General features: G+C 42.1%; 1 protein-coding gene and 1 long non-coding RNA gene across 5 annotated transcripts in view; both read left to right on the forward strand.

Annotated features, from left to right (window-relative positions):
* Positions 1-7,946, forward strand: part of LOC128406792 (connector enhancer of kinase suppressor of ras 2-like) — a 310,922-nt gene extending 302,976 nt beyond the window's left edge. For all 4 annotated transcript variants that reach the window (XM_053374481.1, XM_053374479.1, XM_053374478.1 and 1 more), the window contains exon 24: positions 1,874-7,946. In XM_053374481.1, coding sequence (XP_053230456.1) covers positions 1,874-2,089 — 216 coding nt within the window. In that variant the 3' untranslated portion in view covers positions 2,090-7,946. The remainder of the gene's footprint in view (positions 1-1,873) is intronic.
* A 931-nt stretch (positions 7,947-8,877) lies between these two features.
* Positions 8,878-14,990, forward strand: LOC128406795 (uncharacterized). Its single transcript, XR_008328631.1, has 2 exons — positions 8,878-13,308; positions 13,443-14,990. It is a non-coding gene; the product is annotated as an uncharacterized LOC128406795 (long non-coding RNA).
* Positions 14,991-17,059: the final 2,069 nt, after the last annotated feature.

Consider the following 17,059-nt stretch of genomic DNA (forward strand, 5'->3'; position numbering starts at 1 on the left):
GCAGCGATAACCAATGAATAATATCATCAGTAGTTAAAAAATAAAAACAAATTACAAGAACCAGGGCATCACATTCTCAAAGAGCAATCTCTGACACTGGGACAGCCAATGTTGTTCTCTCCAGATGTTATTGGATTCTAATTCCCATCAACCACAGCTAGCATGGCTAGTGGCCAGAGATGCCAATGGGAGTTTCGGTGCATAAGCATCTGGAGGGCACCATGTTGGTTCGCCCTGCTCTAATCATAGTGAAAGTGAAATAGGAGGAAGTAAGCATGGGGGCATTGGGACACGGGTGGCGCTGTGGATTAAACCACAGAGCCTAGGACTTGCCGATCAGAAGGTCTGCAGTTCGAATCCCCGCAACAGGGTGAGCTTCCGTTGCTCGGTCCCTGCTCCTGCCAACCTAGCAGTTTGAAAGCACATCCAAGTGCAAGTAGATAAATAGGTACCACTCCGGCGGGAAGGTAAACAGCATTTCCGAGGGGTTCTCTGGTTTGCCAGAAGCGGCTGAGTCATGCTGGCCACATGACCCGGAAGCTGTACGCCGGCTCCCTCGGCCAATAAAGCGAGATGAGTGCCGCAACCCCAGAGTCGGTCACAACTGGACCTAATGGTCAGGGGTCCCTTTACCCTTTACCTTTTAAGCATGGCGGCGGGCACCATGGCTAAATGGGTGGAGCACATGCATTGCATGACGAAGACCTCAGGTTCAATTCTCAGCATTTCCAGTTAAATAATGAAGTTGCAGGTGATAGGAAAGACCACTGTCTCCTGGAGACTGTTGAGAACCTCTACTCAGTCAAAATGGACAGTACTGGGTAGACAATAGCCTAACCTGGTATTAGGTAACTCCTGTGTTGATGGGGCACAGAGTTTCCTAAACAGGTGCCACCACTGAGAAGGCTCTATATTAGGTGCTGGGAACCTTTGGCTCTTAAAAATGTTTTTAAAATGTTGCTGAACAACAACTTGCATTGGCCTCAGCAAGCATATCCAATGGTCTGGGATGATGGAAGTTGTAGTTTAGCAACATGTGGCGGGCTAACGGTTCCCCGCGCCTTCTCTTTTCCCCTGTGCCCATCTGTTGCACCTGAAATGAGATAGATGTTTATTTGCATCAGCCAGTAGAGATTGCAGTTTGTGCACAAAGTACATATGAAAATGTCACCTTCATTTTAATGGCAGCCACAATTAACATATGTGGTGTTTTCCTGTCACCCACTTACGTTGGTCTGTAAAGATAATAAGGTCATATCAGAAGAGCCTTTTTCAGATATCGAAGTCCCAAACAGTAATTGTCACTTTGAACTGGGCCCAGAAACAAATTGGCAGCCAATAAAATTGGTACATATGTTCACAATTCAGGCTACTACCAGCAGTCCTTTGCATTTTTCACCAGCTGATGTTTCCAGATGCTTTTTTAAGCCAGGGTACATTACAGTAGTCTCATCTGCAACCAAAGTCCATTCAATTATGTCAAGCAGTGCAGTTCTCAAGCTAAGAAATGTGCACACAAATGCATATACCAGGGTAAAGTGTGCATATAAAAGCATAGAATACTGAAAGATACAAAAATTGGCTTATGTTAGGGAAAACTGTTTTGTAAAAATGTGCATATTTAGCAAAATTGCATAAGAAATTTATGCAACTAAAACTAAAATGCTGATGAATTTCCAAGATGACCTGGGGGGAGGCAAGGTGAGGAGTGAAATATTCATTCTGATGAAGAAATGTGGAAAACTGAATGTAAGATTGGAAAATTAGAAATTAAGAGAAGCCGAAATCGACAAATTCACCCACCCTAGCTGAAACTGTGACAAGCGTATAACTCCACACTTAAACAGAATGTTGTCTTTCCAACCTCTGGCAGGCAAAGGAAGGAGATCTTGCAGTGATCAATAACCTGCTCCATGAGCCCAACTTGACATCTAAGAAATTCAAAGAATGGAAAATGAAGAACTATGAATTTTTCCTGGACATTTGTGAGTACGGCGCTGTTCTGAAAACCCAAAACGGAGCCTCTGAACTTGCAGCTTCAGCCCCTCTGCTGACACACACTCATTCCTTCATTGAAACGCACGTCTGACAGGATGTAGCACTGGGAACACTTGGGGGCAGAGTGAGCTAGTGGGGGGACCATGAAAAATCCATTGTGACAAAACACTGTAACCTGTGTAAATAATGTACTCAGCTGTATTGTAAATAGATTGGATAAGAAAACTCGTGCCACAGGATGCCTATTGCATTGCATGTTAAGACAGTCTTATTTTTATTTTATTTTACTTTATTTTATTGGATTTTTGTTTTATTTTGTTTCTGTTTGTTTGTTTGTTTGTTTGTTTGCTGATTGGGTTCTGCATTAGAAAGAAGTGAAGTATTCACTGGCATAATTGAAACCCCAGTTATATTAATGAGTACTGTACTAAAGTTGAGTATGGGTTAAAGGAGCTCTCTTACCATTTTATATATGTAGATGTACTGCATGTAGCCATATCTATATATATAAAATGTAACATGAAATATTATTTTTAAAAAATACTCTGAAACGCCCATCCTCATATATTTCTTTTCTTTTCTTTATTTATTTATTTCTCTGTCTTTTTTCCAAATTGAAATTTTAAACCCTAAGAGCATACAAAAAAAACCAAAAAAAAAATTAAGAAAAGTAAAGAAAAGCATTGGCCACTCCTAGGGAATGAACATTTAAATGTTCAGCATTTCCAGTCAATCGTTGCTACTGGCTTTTGTGAGCATAACAAAGGTTTCAAGTAGCATGGAAATGGTAAGCTTAAACCCTTTTGGTGTGCCTTAAAATGTATAGCGTCTATATCCAGGAAAATGTTACGTACCCTTTTGCCTCTTGAGGCGTAAACTGTACATGCCGTTGAAACGCTGTGCTATTTTTATAATAACGTGCCTGTTTTTCAGAGGAAGAACGGGCGTAGGCAACGCACATGTGTATGGGGGGAGTGCGTGCTCATGCACATGGTACGGAAAGGGGCCACACAAAGTGGCCCGTTCAGTTCTGCTGCTACCTAAAGCAGCTTCCGGTCGCTTTTGCACCATCATGGGGTAGTCCACAAGACGCGTGCCCTCAATCTGAGAAGACGGTAGCTATTCCAGTTGTCGGCGTTTATCCACTGTGAATTTAGTGCCACAGACCTGTGAACCACAAGATTCCGATACTGTCTATTGCTGCCTCAAAACAAAAAACGAAGGGGGGGGGAAATGTCTGAACTGAAAACCGTTGTTTTCTATATGTACAGTGTCTGACGGAGTTAAGTGAATCATTCGTATTTATGACTTACGTAATGTTTACTGGAATAAAAGAAACAAAGAGACCACTGGAAAGTACTCAGGACTTATAGTGATTCACTATAGAGAGAGAGGGAGAAATCGGGGCCTCCTAGATGAACCTTGTTAGCATTCTCCCAAAGGCCTACAGAAGCCTTTTTCCGGTACTGGCATAAACTGCTAGCAGTGAGCAGAGATGGTCCAAGACATTTGGTACCTGACGTAGAATATCTAAATGGTGATACAGATATAATAATAAACTAAATAACTGACCAGTAACAGCACAAGCCTATATCTATCTACTCAGAAGTAAGATCCATTGATGTAAATGGACTTTATTCCCAGGTACGTGCATATAGGATTGCAGGCTTTGTGCCCTTAATTGGCATCCCCAGATTTGCTTTCTCAGATGGGCCACCATGCCCTTGTCTCGGATAGATCTGGCAGTAAGCGCTGCAAGACAGTATAGAACCATAAGTAAAGGTGAGCCTCGCAGCCAGGAAAAAATACCATTTGCTTTAGTTCAAAAGTTTAGAAACCATTGCAGTATACTTGTTTACATGACGACTGTTAAAAGCACTTCACCACACTCTCCACACTGTTGTAGAGTCTCCATTCATTCGGAAGGGAGCTTTCAATGGAAACCCCGTACAGCCTGCAGAAAAGAGTTGGGGAATGTATAATAACAGGGCTTGGTGGGATGCCATACCCATGTTGCTTACCTGTTGCCTTTGGCAGAGCGGGTAAATTCAAAGCATGGTGTGGCACTAGCAATGCATCTCGCCATCCTAATGTCCAGATGGTGTGTATGTGCACAGATATGACCAATAATGTGTAACCCCTCCCCATAAACATTACATTCTAAAGAGTACCTCTGTTGGGCATATTCACTTAATACTCTACATGCATATATCCCATATAGACCTGGGGTGAAGAACCCGTTGCCCTCTAAATGTTGTCAGGCTGCAACTCCCATCATCCCTGGCCATTGGTCATGCTGGCTCGGGTTGATGGGAGTTGGAGCCCAACAATATATTGAGAACTGTGGGTTCTCCATTCTTTATTGCACCAAATGTGCGGAGACCAAGGGTAGGGGTACGGAATGCAGGCACGATTCCTATTATGCACTGACTAAGGCCAGTTTACTGAATTCCGCACAGAGCATTTGATCGGCAGCATTGCATTGGATGACTTAAGCCTAAGGAAAAGAATGGGATTCCTGATTTTTAAAAATGAAGTTCACTGTTGACAATAATACATGTAATTTATGATGAATTATCCGTGAAAAATAGGTGTTTTTCAGGTGTCGTTGAACTACAGATCCCATCATCCCTGACCACTGGCCATACTGGCTGGGACTGATGGGGATCCAGCGTCCAGCAATATCTGGAGGCGACAGTTTCAATGGCTATCCTTAATTCAAACATTCTTTCCAGCAAGGAATGGCTGCTTTTAAACAGATACACAAGACATATTGATATTCTTTCAAAACCCTTCTTTGGAAATCTAACCCTTTAATACTAAACACATTTACTTAGCACTGCCAGTTCACACATGCACATAGAAGCAGTAGATTTCTTGACACATGCAGCTGAATGTGTGAAATAGACTCCCTTGGAGAGCATAGTGCCAGAAGAGGTGGGAGGTTATGTGAATAAAGTTTGATCAGGATGGGTTGACAGAAGAATCAGTATCATGTCTGAGGATGGCCTCAGCATTGTGCTTCTTGGTGGGGCCTGCCTGTGTTTGTGCCTCAGCATATATGTTGGCAGGCTTACCTGGTGATGAGCAGTAACGGTGATGGTGGTCAAATGAGTTGTGGTGCCTTGGAGGAATCCAATAGTGTAGAAGCCACCCTTAGAGTTTCTCACAATACCCCATTGCAGCACATTATCAGAGAGTGTTTGAAAGCACAGCAGGAAATTTAAACAGTAACTCAAAGCCATTTAGTGGGCTGTCTTGTTAGAGCACCAGGAAAAGGGAGCCCAGGCCTAGTGTCGGCAGTGGGCACTGCTGAGTCTCTAGCAGCTGCCTGAGGATGCCAGTGCCTGATGCTACAAATGAAGCAGAATGAGATGACTAGCAGACCATAGCAAACTCTACTTGCTATGCAGTTTGTATTTGCAGGAAGGTTTTGGCTGAAGGGGGCTAAATATGCTGGTTGATCCTCCACGTGTAGCCTGAAGTAGCATAGTCCAGTCTCCTTCCTCAGAATGACACCATCTTCTGTGAGATACACATATGCATAGACCCATAGACCACCCCCTGGTACAATGGCACATGGCTGAGGTCTCCACTCTCTTTTTCTTTGCTTTCTTTTTGCTATATTCTGTCTTCATTTACTCTGTAGCATGCTCCATTAATATGAATGACAGAAGAGTGTTTTAAAAATATGCTTTAAAAAGGGTATACTTGGAGGAACCATAGAGCTGGAAGGGATCCCTCAGGTAATCTAAGTCCAACCTCCTACAATGCAGGAATCTCAACACACAGTCCCCCATCAAATTTGAAACCGTAACAGACCCTGCTTAGCCTTGCAAATGGGCTAGCAGTTTTATTGCTGTGCCACTAGGAAGCTACTCCTTGTCCTACAATACGCTATTGCCAATTCAAAATTGATTTAACCAGATGTAGCTTGTGAACCTGAAAGCTGTGCCCTGTATGGGGCCATTTAGTGCTCAAGTGTGAGCACTTACCTGCCTATGCACTAGAAAGAAAATGCACCTGCTTATTACTCCAAGCTTGCTGGGGCCAAACTTGCTAGCATTTTGGCATTTAGCAGATATGGATTTTTTAAAAGTGTAAATAGCTGCCACTAGAAGGGGAATTTTATCCTTTTCACTCCCTGCCATAATCCTGACACACACACCCCAGTGTTGCTATTTGCACATGGAGGAAGGTTGGCATTAAGGGGATCTTTCATTCTAAAGCAAACGGCAGGTGGGGGGGGGCGGATTTTCATCAGGTTTCAAGTGGGTTGGTGGCTAACATTGTTGCCTGCCATGGTACCAATCTTAATTGCTTGATCTGTCCCACAAACACCTATTGCCAAGTCTAGCAATCAGAAATTTAATCATGCTTCCCTGAATGTCAAGAATAGGAACAGTGATTTACTAGGCCCCGGCTCCTGAAATGAGGGACAAGTTGGAAGAAAGTAATATCATCAGATGTGAAAAGCCATTTTGAGAACTAAACTGGTATAATAGGAAGGAAGGAAGGAACAGAAGGTTATAGAATCATAACTGAACTCAGCTAGAAGGCTGCCCAATCAAGTGAGGTCATGAGATAACAGAAATCCCAAGCCAACATGTTGGGGTTTTGTTTTTGTTTTTGATGAGGTGGAGATACCCCTTTGCCCAGCTCCGCTTGGTTCTGGTGGCATCCACCAGTGTGTGAGCCTCAAGGAACATCCCAATGTGCCTGCCCAAATGCTGTTGATAGAGCAGACATTACTGCTTGTGGTAGCCATTGGAAATAGGGCCCTTCTGGACTAGCGCAATGTTCACTAGATCCTGAACCATTCCCACAGCTGTCACATGATGGCAACAGCTCTGATTGAGGCCTCTTTGCTGTGCTAGCCTGGAAGCTAGTGTAACAAAGGGTCAGTTTTTCTTTCCTCCCCTTCTACTTTGGCTGATGCAAATGGTGAAACTATGGCTGCAGCCGTAGGTCTGCCACTCCACCAAGCCCTGCCACTGCTAGCTATAAGCTGCATATTGCATCCTATAAGTGAAATTCTGTTTTTCACGGACAGAAAATAGATTGGCATCTACTGGTAAATCTCTGGGAGATTTGTAGTAGATCTGCAAGGGTTTACCAACTACTCAACAATGGCAACAGAAAAAGGCTTGCACGCACATATGCACAATCTGCATATTAGTTAGAATATCTGCTTTGTAGTAACTCAGATGTAACTTGTGTTATCAAAATGTGTGGTTCATGCACTGCAGTAATCACTGACCCCAACCTGAGCATGTGGCTCCAGCTGGTGCACCTTAAGGTTCTATTAAAAGCACTAAGAAGGTCCTGTAAACCTGAGGTCTACTTACACCTGCTGTACAGTACACAGTTGCTTCCCATCTTGGGTTTCTAGGTGGCCTATGGGGAATTCCTCAATGAGAAGATCAATCATAGAGGGTTTCCTTCAAAGGCAGCTTGTCCATTGTTAATGTCCCTTTTCAGAGTTCCCTAGGAAGTGGGCTTGGTTGGTTAAACCACACTGAGTTTGGTTAAACCACACTGAGAATTGTAGCTCTGTGAGGGCCAATGACTCCCGGCACCCTTAACAAACTACAGCTCCCAGAAAGAAGCCCTGATGGTTTAAAGTGGTATAAAGGGGCTTTAAATATGTGGTGTGAATGTGCCCTTAAGCTGCAGCACCTTTCCTAAACCTTGCTGTCTCTTTCGTTTCCTCACCAACACCTTACAACTGCTCTGCCCCTGCCTAGCAGGGTTCCAACTCAACCAGTGATAGCTGGAATCCCAGTTTTCCTGCTCTGCCCATTTGTGGCATTGAAGCAGTAGTCCAAGCTTGTCACTCTCTAGGGCAGAGGTGAGAAATCTTGCTCTGCCCAAGGGCCACATTCCTTCAGGGCACCTTTCCAGGAGCCACATGTCAGTGATGGGTGGAGCCAGGTGAAAAAGTAGGGCGAAAGAAACATATGCATTTTACCTTTGTATACTAATTTCTACACACATTTCCTCATATGCTCTATCCAGGCAAGGTAGAGGCATTATCAGAGTTCTAGGACATTGCAACCAGGCCAAAACACTCGTGGTGTGACCCCTGAGTGTGAGATTCACCACTTCTGCTCTAGGGTTTCAGCATCCTATTCCCATAAAAAAATACCTTGAAAAAAACACAAGATAGATTGTCTGAAACATCGAACACACAGTGGCACTCTCTCTTTGGGAATAGTCTTCGGCATGCCCAGACAGAGACACCCCCTTGCCATTGGGGAAGGAAGGAATGTTACCCCAAATGAGCTTATCAGCACACAAATGTCTAAATCCATCCCTTATTGTCTTTATCCAGGCTTGCTGCCAGTACTATTTTTAACCAAAGAATATACCTCACTTTCTTGGCAGTGGCTCTGCTTTCCTGGGGCTCCATGAAGTGGAGCAAGGCTTTTTGTAGGTCGACAGCAGACATCTCTTTATTTTCTCCAGGGAGTCTGAGCTCAGTGAACTTGTCATTAGAGAGCTTGTTTTGTTGCTTTGATGGCAATATTTGCATTTGCCTCCTTGTGCTGCAGGTATCTGTGTGTGTATGTCTGTGTGTCTGTGTGTTTAAGATTGGGAATTGTGCAAGGCCCAGATAACAAAGGGGCCACAGTAGGAACATAGGAAGCTGCCTTATATTTGAGTCAGGTCTATTGGTCCATCCAGCCCAGTATTATCCACACTGACTGGCAGCAGCTCTCCATGGTCTCATCTCTCCCAATGCCAGAAATTGAACCTGGGACCTTCTGCATGCAAAGCAGATGCCATTACCACTGAACCATAGCATTCCTCCCTTTGAATGTGTAGGGCTTTACAAAGACCACTGGTTGTTTTCACCAGGCTTACATTTCAAGCTTAAGCTGTTCCAGAGCTAGTAAGTGCAGTGTCAAATCTCATACATTTGCCTTTAAATCTCTTGTATTCATCCCCCCTCCCCATCACTAGTTGCACACATATCTTCAAGGCTGCCATCAGAACCCAAAATCCTCGGGCAGCTGCTGGGCCACCCAGTAGGGCACACCACAGATGCTTGCCCAGAAGCCACCCACCCCCAGTCTGGTGCTATTTTAATTTCACTACAATGCCCCACAACTAAGTATAACTCTGGGGCATTGTGAGAAATTTAAATAGCAGCCACTCAGTACTGCTCAGAGCCCTGCTCCTACAATGCTGCCAGCTAACCCACCAGGGCTCAGTGAGAGCATTTTGCTCAGGGCCCCTTCAAACTGGTACTATACCATCCATGGATGCACTTCCTTTCCCAAATTTACAGGATAACCAGCAATGACCTACCTGATGGTGAGAGCCAGAGTAATCTTAATTAGAACTAGAATGGCAGGAGGAAGCTAGGACCCAAAGGAGGCTGCATTTTATATTTACCTCACATATGCCAGGAAGCAATAAGGCAACAAATATTAATCCCACTTGCAGTTGCCCAGGGGAATAGAGAGTGTTCTAGTTGCAAGCTCTGCGGTGCTGGAGCTGGCAGCTATGATAGCCTGCAGTAAAACATCATCCATCCCCTTCAGCAGTAGCTATTGCACACTAGATTTGTTGAACAGATTAGGCTGAAGATGGCCCTGTAACCCTAATAAACCTAAATTATGCTGAATCTAGACATCCATCTGTCACCCATGCTTTTTCTTCTGTGCATGTTATGTGCTGCATACATTGGCATGTATCAATACACGCACATGCATCAATACATCTTGTTGGGCACCAGGAGCACGCTACTAGAAAGCAGCCTTATCAATACTCGCTGACATCAAGTTATCAGTAGCACATATTGAACCCAATATATGGGCATGTCACTTCCCCCCTCTCCTCTTCAAGATGGACGCAAGCAGGTGAACAGAAGCTTACTGTTTACAGTAGTTTACTGTTATGTCTGAGCTCTGAGATAAACTGTGGTTAGTCTTAACTATTATTTACTAAAACAAGTCAACTTCAAGCTGACTTCTTTCAGTAAGAGTAAGAGTTCAAATATAACTATAAACTGCTGTTAATTGAAAGTGAAAGTCAAAGCTTCCCAACCCCTCCTGGTTGGAAGGCTGGGGTTAAACCACAGTTTTCCAGTTCAGATAGACCACGCAAGTGGTTTAATAACCTACAAGATAAACACCCTGTAGTGGGGGGGGGGTAAACAAAGGTACAACACTTGCTGTCGGCCTACAAAAAACATGGTTTGATGTTGTTATGAAACTGGCTTTAGAATCCAGTTCCTTAACAAATATATTTCCCAAAGATGCTGACTTCCTGGGTTTACTGGGTTTTGTTCTAGGGAAAATGCCCAGCTTTCAGAGCAATGTACGGAAGCTTAAAACTGCAGAAGGTAGTGCCGGTATTTGCAAAACTGAAGGTAGTCAGTTTTGGTGAATCCCAAGGATGAAGGTTGGATGACTTTACCCCTTACAGTGGGGTCTCTCAAAGCCTTCTTCTGAATCTTTCAAAATTCTACAAGAACCACTTAACAATTTCATTGTCAGTCCTCCTAACAAATCATGGTCATTAAATCTATCCTTTTATAAGTCAAATTGCCAGATTTGGATGTATCTGATTTCTTTGATTTAGTACATTTCTAGGCATCCTGCCTACCTTAGCAAGTTCTCTTCCTTTTAACAGCCTTTATTTAACAAATATGAAAATAAAATACTTCAGTTTCAAGGTGGGGGTTCATTTCTATAGGATATATTGTATACACACTTAAATCTAAATTTAATTTCCCTGAAATAAAATGAATGGCATTTAAAAGAAAGTAAATAAACCATGGGGTGTTGTTATTTTTAAAGAAATGTTATTTTGTAGAAATAAGTTGATCACACTTTTGAAAGGATGTAAAAGATCATAAGTTTACTTCTTAAAGAGACCATGAGTTGTATCCAATTATATTTAGTGCACTAGCTACACAGTTCTGTCTATGACTTCCCAGAATTAAGCCCCACTGAGCTCAATGAGGCATATTTCTAGGTATGTGTTTATAGGATTGCAGCCTTATTTACACTTGCTGTACTTAATTCCCATTGAAAGGGACAAATTTCTCATGACTTACGTCCCATTGATTTTGATGGAAACTAAGTGCAGCTAATGGGCAGAACAATCTAGTCCCCTCCCCATTATGCCAAGCTGGGCAGAGGTGGTTGGACTGAGCAGAGATGTCCTTCTGTCCAGCTCTCCTGATTAATCTGGCCTCCCGCAAGCTGCCAAACATGCAGGCAGGAGGGGGAATCACTGGCAGGATCACCCCGCTTCTTGGTCAGCAGCCAGCAGGAAGCCACTGAATGGGAGTTCCAAGGGTGGGGCTCAGCCAGTTGGCTCCCAAACCGATTTAATTGCCTTCATGTGACAGGATGGGGCCTGATTGCTCTTCTGCCATGTCTGCCGTGCAGTGGTGGGCCTGCCGCTCCATACAGCCCCACTGGTGGGGGAGGTTTGGAATGCAGCCTTAGTCTGGATGCAACAGCATGCTATTTAATATTCATCAGACACACACTGCTAGGCCCTGCTGTGCTCTACTGCATAGCTTATATCAAAGGGTCTTGCACTGGAGGACTTCCTGATAGATATCACTTTAGTTCAGGCAAACGTGAAATCAAAAATAACTATTTTTTTAAACTGAAAAATGCACTCACTTTGCATGAAGTTAAGTAACTAAAGCACTATGTTGTGTGCAATAATGCCACTACCTATGTAGTATGTGGCGTACTAGTTGATGGTAAAGATTTATATTGAAAAGAGTAGGTAGAGTGCTTTGTTGCTTTGCTGGAAGCAACCAAGGAACTCTGCCCCTCAAATTAGTGGATTATTACATATACTGAAGCAAAGAAACCTGAAGTGTTTCAGTTAGGGTCTCAGTTATAAATCACTCTGCAGCTGATTTCAAATCAGTTTGAGTGCCCTGGCTTTCTCCAAAGAATCCTGTAAACTACACTTTTGTAAGGAGTGTCTTTTCTTTAACCGTTGCGGATGCGCCTGCAGAACTATAATGGTTTGTGCTCTTTGGAAGGGAGCCATACCACTTGAGCTGGTTTGAAACTGATTTAAATTTGTCCTGCAGATGTGACTTGAAAGGAGCTGGGAAATTGGGACAGGAGAGACCCATCTGCACTCGTATGAAGAATCTTTATAATATGTGACACTGAAACTGTACTACAACAAAAATATCGTTGTCAACACCATTAATTTGCTGGGCCATAGGTGACTCTTGCCTAATTTACTAAGTAGATAACAAGACTTGTACAAATAGAGAGCCTTTTAAAAAAAAGAAAAAAAGAAAAATGCTTACATGTAGAAAATGTATGACACCCTTGTACTATGGCTTGCACTTTACCTGCATATAAACTGTGAAGTAGGCTGTAGTAATTTATTATTATTTTGTATATTCAGGGGTTGAAGTAGCAAAGCACTAGTACGACATGGCTGGTTTTCAAGCTGTACTGTTAAAAGAAATCTCAGACTAGAGACGGATATGAGGGTTTTGAAGAGAGTTGAAGGTGGCAAGAGACAGGAATCTTGGGCCAAATAGGACCCAATCTTCCCTTGGCTGAAAAAAAGGCTTTGCAAGCATGGATGAGATAATTACTCTTGACAGGTTGCTATATACAGTGGTACCTTGGTTTGCAACCGCTTTGGATTACAACCATGTCAAACCTGGAAGTACGTGTCCCTTTTTTTTATTACAACCTATTTTTTTTGGATTACAACCCATTTTTTGGATTACAACCCATTTTGGGGGGGAGGCCCCATTGGTAAAAGCGCGCCTTGGGTTACAACCTGTTTTGGTTTACAACTGGACCTCCGGAAAGGATAATGGTTGTAAACCAAGGTACCACTGTAGAATGCAATTGATAAACCACTTAAAGGATTGCAAACACCAATGTGGATCAAGACTACACAATCAATAGCCAGATTCTGACAATCCTTTAAACTAGGGTGGCCAGCATGTGCCCTCTAGATGCTGTTGGACTACAGTTGCCACCTTCCCTGATCATTGGACGTGCTGGCTGGGACTGCTGGAAGTTGTAGTTCGATTACTTTTGGGAGGTGAGGGTACAATGTTGGCTACGTCTGCTCTAAACTATTTCCTTACAGGACTCCTCTTCAGAACTACTTTCTTGCTTTCTCTATGAATCAAGCTACAGTTTGCTGCTATGATACCCAGATTGGTAAATGGTAGTTTAACAGCAGCAGGAGTGGGGAATTTGTTGGACTCCCAACTCCCATAAACATGGTCAATAGTCAGAGGTAATGGGAGGAATCAGATTGTTAAAACCTCACCTTGCTACTTTGGATGTTGCTGTAAAACAGGCATAGGCAAACTCTGGCCTGCCAGATGTTTGGGACTACAATTCCCATCATCCCTAGCTAACAGGACCAGTGGTTAGGGATGATGGGAGTTGTAGTCCCAAACAGCTGGAGGGCCGGAGTTTGCCTATGCCTGCCTGTGGTTTGGTTCAAACAGGAGATAAGAAATCATGACCGGCAAGAGGCAGGAAAAACAAATAGGAAGGAGCACACACATACTACACTTGCTCACAATCCTCCAAACCATGTTTTCCAGGGGCTTTGGAATGATGCTGTTTAGTATATACACCAAGCTTTTCAAACCACCTTCAACTCTCTGTAAAACCACTCTCCTGCCAAAAAGAGGTCAAATAAGTGTATTTTGAAAAATCTGCTAAGTTAAAAGTCAGCATCTGTGACTGACTATGCTATGGGGTCTCTCCATGGTCTTTCTTTTGTAAATATGAACATTCTTAACTATTTCTGTAGCAATAGGTTATATACCAAACTTTCACTTGGACTGTTTTCAAACAACAAAAAATCTCTAGCGCCTTGTATTCTTTAAAAAAAAATCACGGAGAACCAGTCTTAGGAGCATTTTTGTTTACACAATAATATGTATATATAAGGAAATATATATATATATATATTAGAGGCAGAACTGTTATTTATCATACTTTATGTTGTGCTTGATTATGTCTAAGAGTCTGTCATCTAGAAATATTTTCTGTGATAGAGAAAGAAAAATGTTATATTGCGGGAACCCTCCTGCATAGGAGCTTGAAAAGTGAAAGCTTTAAGCAACTGTACATCTATATTGTAGCTATTATTTTTAACTCCAACCTATTGTAATTTTCCTAATTTAGCCATGAAAGAAAACCAAAATGTGATGTTAAATCATTAACCAGGGAAGATCCCATTCATATGTTTTGCCTTGTTGTTTGAAAACTTCAGAACATATCCTTCATCTTTACTTGTGATGAGGGAGGTCTCTCTCATGGGCTGCCTCTACTTTCATCCCTTAGCAGTCAAGAGTCTTCATTTTCATGGATGCACATGGAAAATGGACTTACAGCGCAATCCTATACATTTCTCCTCAAATGTAAGTCCCATTGATTTCATTGGGGCTTATTCCCAGGTAAGTGGGTACAGGATTGCAGCCTCAGATAGGTAAAACTAAATTTCAACCCCTGGATAATACAGGTTTCTTTATGTGTCTGTATGTGTGTTTTTCAGTTTCACCAAAGTCTTTTTAATTTTATACTTGTCTTATGTTGGAAAGTGATCCACTGGTTTATATAGGCTATGAATGTTTGTTTTCCTTTGGTTTCCTTTTTTAGAATTAATGTACTTGGCTGCAATTTTTTTTTCTACCACAGATTAACTTGTTAACTTTTTGCGTGTCTACAATGAAACTTTATGAATGGAAAAATTTCACTGTGTGTTGCTCACTGGGCATATACCTCATGGTACATTGCACAGACTTGTAAGTTGTAAGTTGCACTGCAACATTATAAAAGGAACATATTGCTCTTTTTTCAAAGATTAACTTATTTAAAAAAAACTATATAGACTGTACATTATTGAAAAAGGACATTTATTCTTCCTAAATTCAAAAGTAGCTTTTGTTTTAGGAAAAAGTTGTAAAACTTCAGTTGTAAATTTGGACTTCAATAAACTGAATTCTCTGATGTTTGAGGGCTCTTTCTTTTCTTAATATTTTGTATCCTTAAAAAGGGGGGACTGGTGTATGCTTCAGCCAGGCAAGAAAACACATAATGAACTGCTACATGAATCTTGTGGAAGGTTTATCATTTTAATTTGTCTCAGCAATGCCTTTTAATTTTTGTTTTAATACCTGGATGCATATTTAAAACTATAGTGAATTATAGTTCCAACTACAGAGTTTGCAAAACAAACAACAAGAAGCCTTGTGGCACCTTGCCATCTTCTGGAATGCTATAATGTTCTCCCAACCAAACAAACCACTAATGGAAGAACCCTATATAACGCCAAGGATTTGGGAGTCACATTTTAGAGAACTTTACAAAGACAGAGCAGTGGGGAAAGGCCAAATCCCTGAAAATATTCTGGACCTCCCAAAATGGGCCCCTGTAACAACGTCAGAGATTGAGAGTCTGGTAGCCCAACTGAAACAGGGGAAAGCCCCAAGTGCAGATTTAATACCCGCAGAGGCTATTACAAATAATTTGGTCTTTTGGGCCCTGATTTTAGCCTCACTTTTCACCAGCTTAGACACCTATGGATATATTCCTGAAGACTGGGGGCTTTCAATCATTGTCCCAACATATTAAAAAGGCAAAAAGATGATCCTGCCAACTACAGACTACTCAGTCTTCTTAACATGATAAGCAAACTGTACGCAAGACTGGCTACAACAAGAAAACATCCTTGCAGATCAGCAAGTGGGATTTCGAGAAGGCCGTTCGACCATTGACTAATGTTTAGTTCTTCACCATCTAATAGAGAAGTACTCATCTAGTAATATTGCTTCTCTTTATGTGGCCTTCATTAACTTCAGAGCAGCTTTTGACTCTATTTCCAGAACAAAGTTATGGGAAAAACTGGAGACCTCCACAATAGATAGATGCTATACCTAATACACATGTTACATGAAAGGACTTCATTAAAGGTGCGTTGTACCTCCCAGGGCCACTTATCTAATGCAATAGAAACCGAGAAAGGAGTCAAAGAAGGATGCATACTGGCCCCATCCTTGTTCAATTATATAAATGATATGATCCCTTATCTCTGCAATATTAATTTCCATCCTCCAAAACTTGCAGGAAATCATATTTCAGTGCTGCCATATGCAGATGCTGCTGCAATCCTCTCTAGAACACCGATATACTTTAAAAGAGCCATGAAAACACTCGCTGCATGTTGCAAAGAGAGCCAATTGAACCTCAATTATCAGAAAACCAAAATCATGGTTTTTGCCAAGAGGCCTAAATTACGTGTATGGTACATTGACAGTCATAAGATCAAGCAGGTCACCTGCTTTAAATACCTGGGTATAGCCCTTCACTCATCGGGAAGTAGAAAAATCCATGGCATCTACATTGCAGGGAATGCTCAGAGAAGCGCTAACACCTTAGGTCCAAAGGTGGACACTATGTACCGGTAGCCCTCAAATTGTTTGAGGCCAAATTGATTGCACAACTGTTATATGGTGCCCAATTAGGCCCCTTTGCCAACTGCACTCCATTAGAATTGGTGCAATCCAAATTCTTAAGATCTGTCCTACAAGTACCTATAAATATATCTCCAATGCTACAATATGCCTCAAAACTGAATTCATAAGAATTGAGTCCAGAGTGTGGCTCGCCACTCTTAATCACTAGCTGAGACTAGCTTCCCTTCCTAGTGACCTTGCTTCCATGACTATTAAAGACAATTTCCAATCGTTATGGAAACGAGCAGTGGATAATATAATAACAACTCTAGGATTCAATCCACAGATCTTACTTAACATGGGGCACGACAAGCAAAAAACATTATTAGACAGCGTGTGGTAGACATAGAATGACAGGTAGACCTAGCCAGGTCCCCCAAAATTTTAATTAACAAAACTAGAAGATAATCGACTACCCAAATGCCATACATAGCTAACCTTGAAATACCAAAACCATGAAGGGGTTTCACTTTGGCCTGTTGTCAGGCCTTCCCTTCAGCAGTTCAGGAAGGCTGTTATAGGAAGATACCATATGAGGAGAGGAAATGCCCATTCGGCTCTGGG

This window comes from Podarcis raffonei, chromosome Z (genome assembly GCF_027172205.1).
Source record: "Podarcis raffonei isolate rPodRaf1 chromosome Z, rPodRaf1.pri, whole genome shotgun sequence".
Taxonomy (NCBI): Eukaryota; Metazoa; Chordata; class Lepidosauria; order Squamata; family Lacertidae; genus Podarcis; species Podarcis raffonei.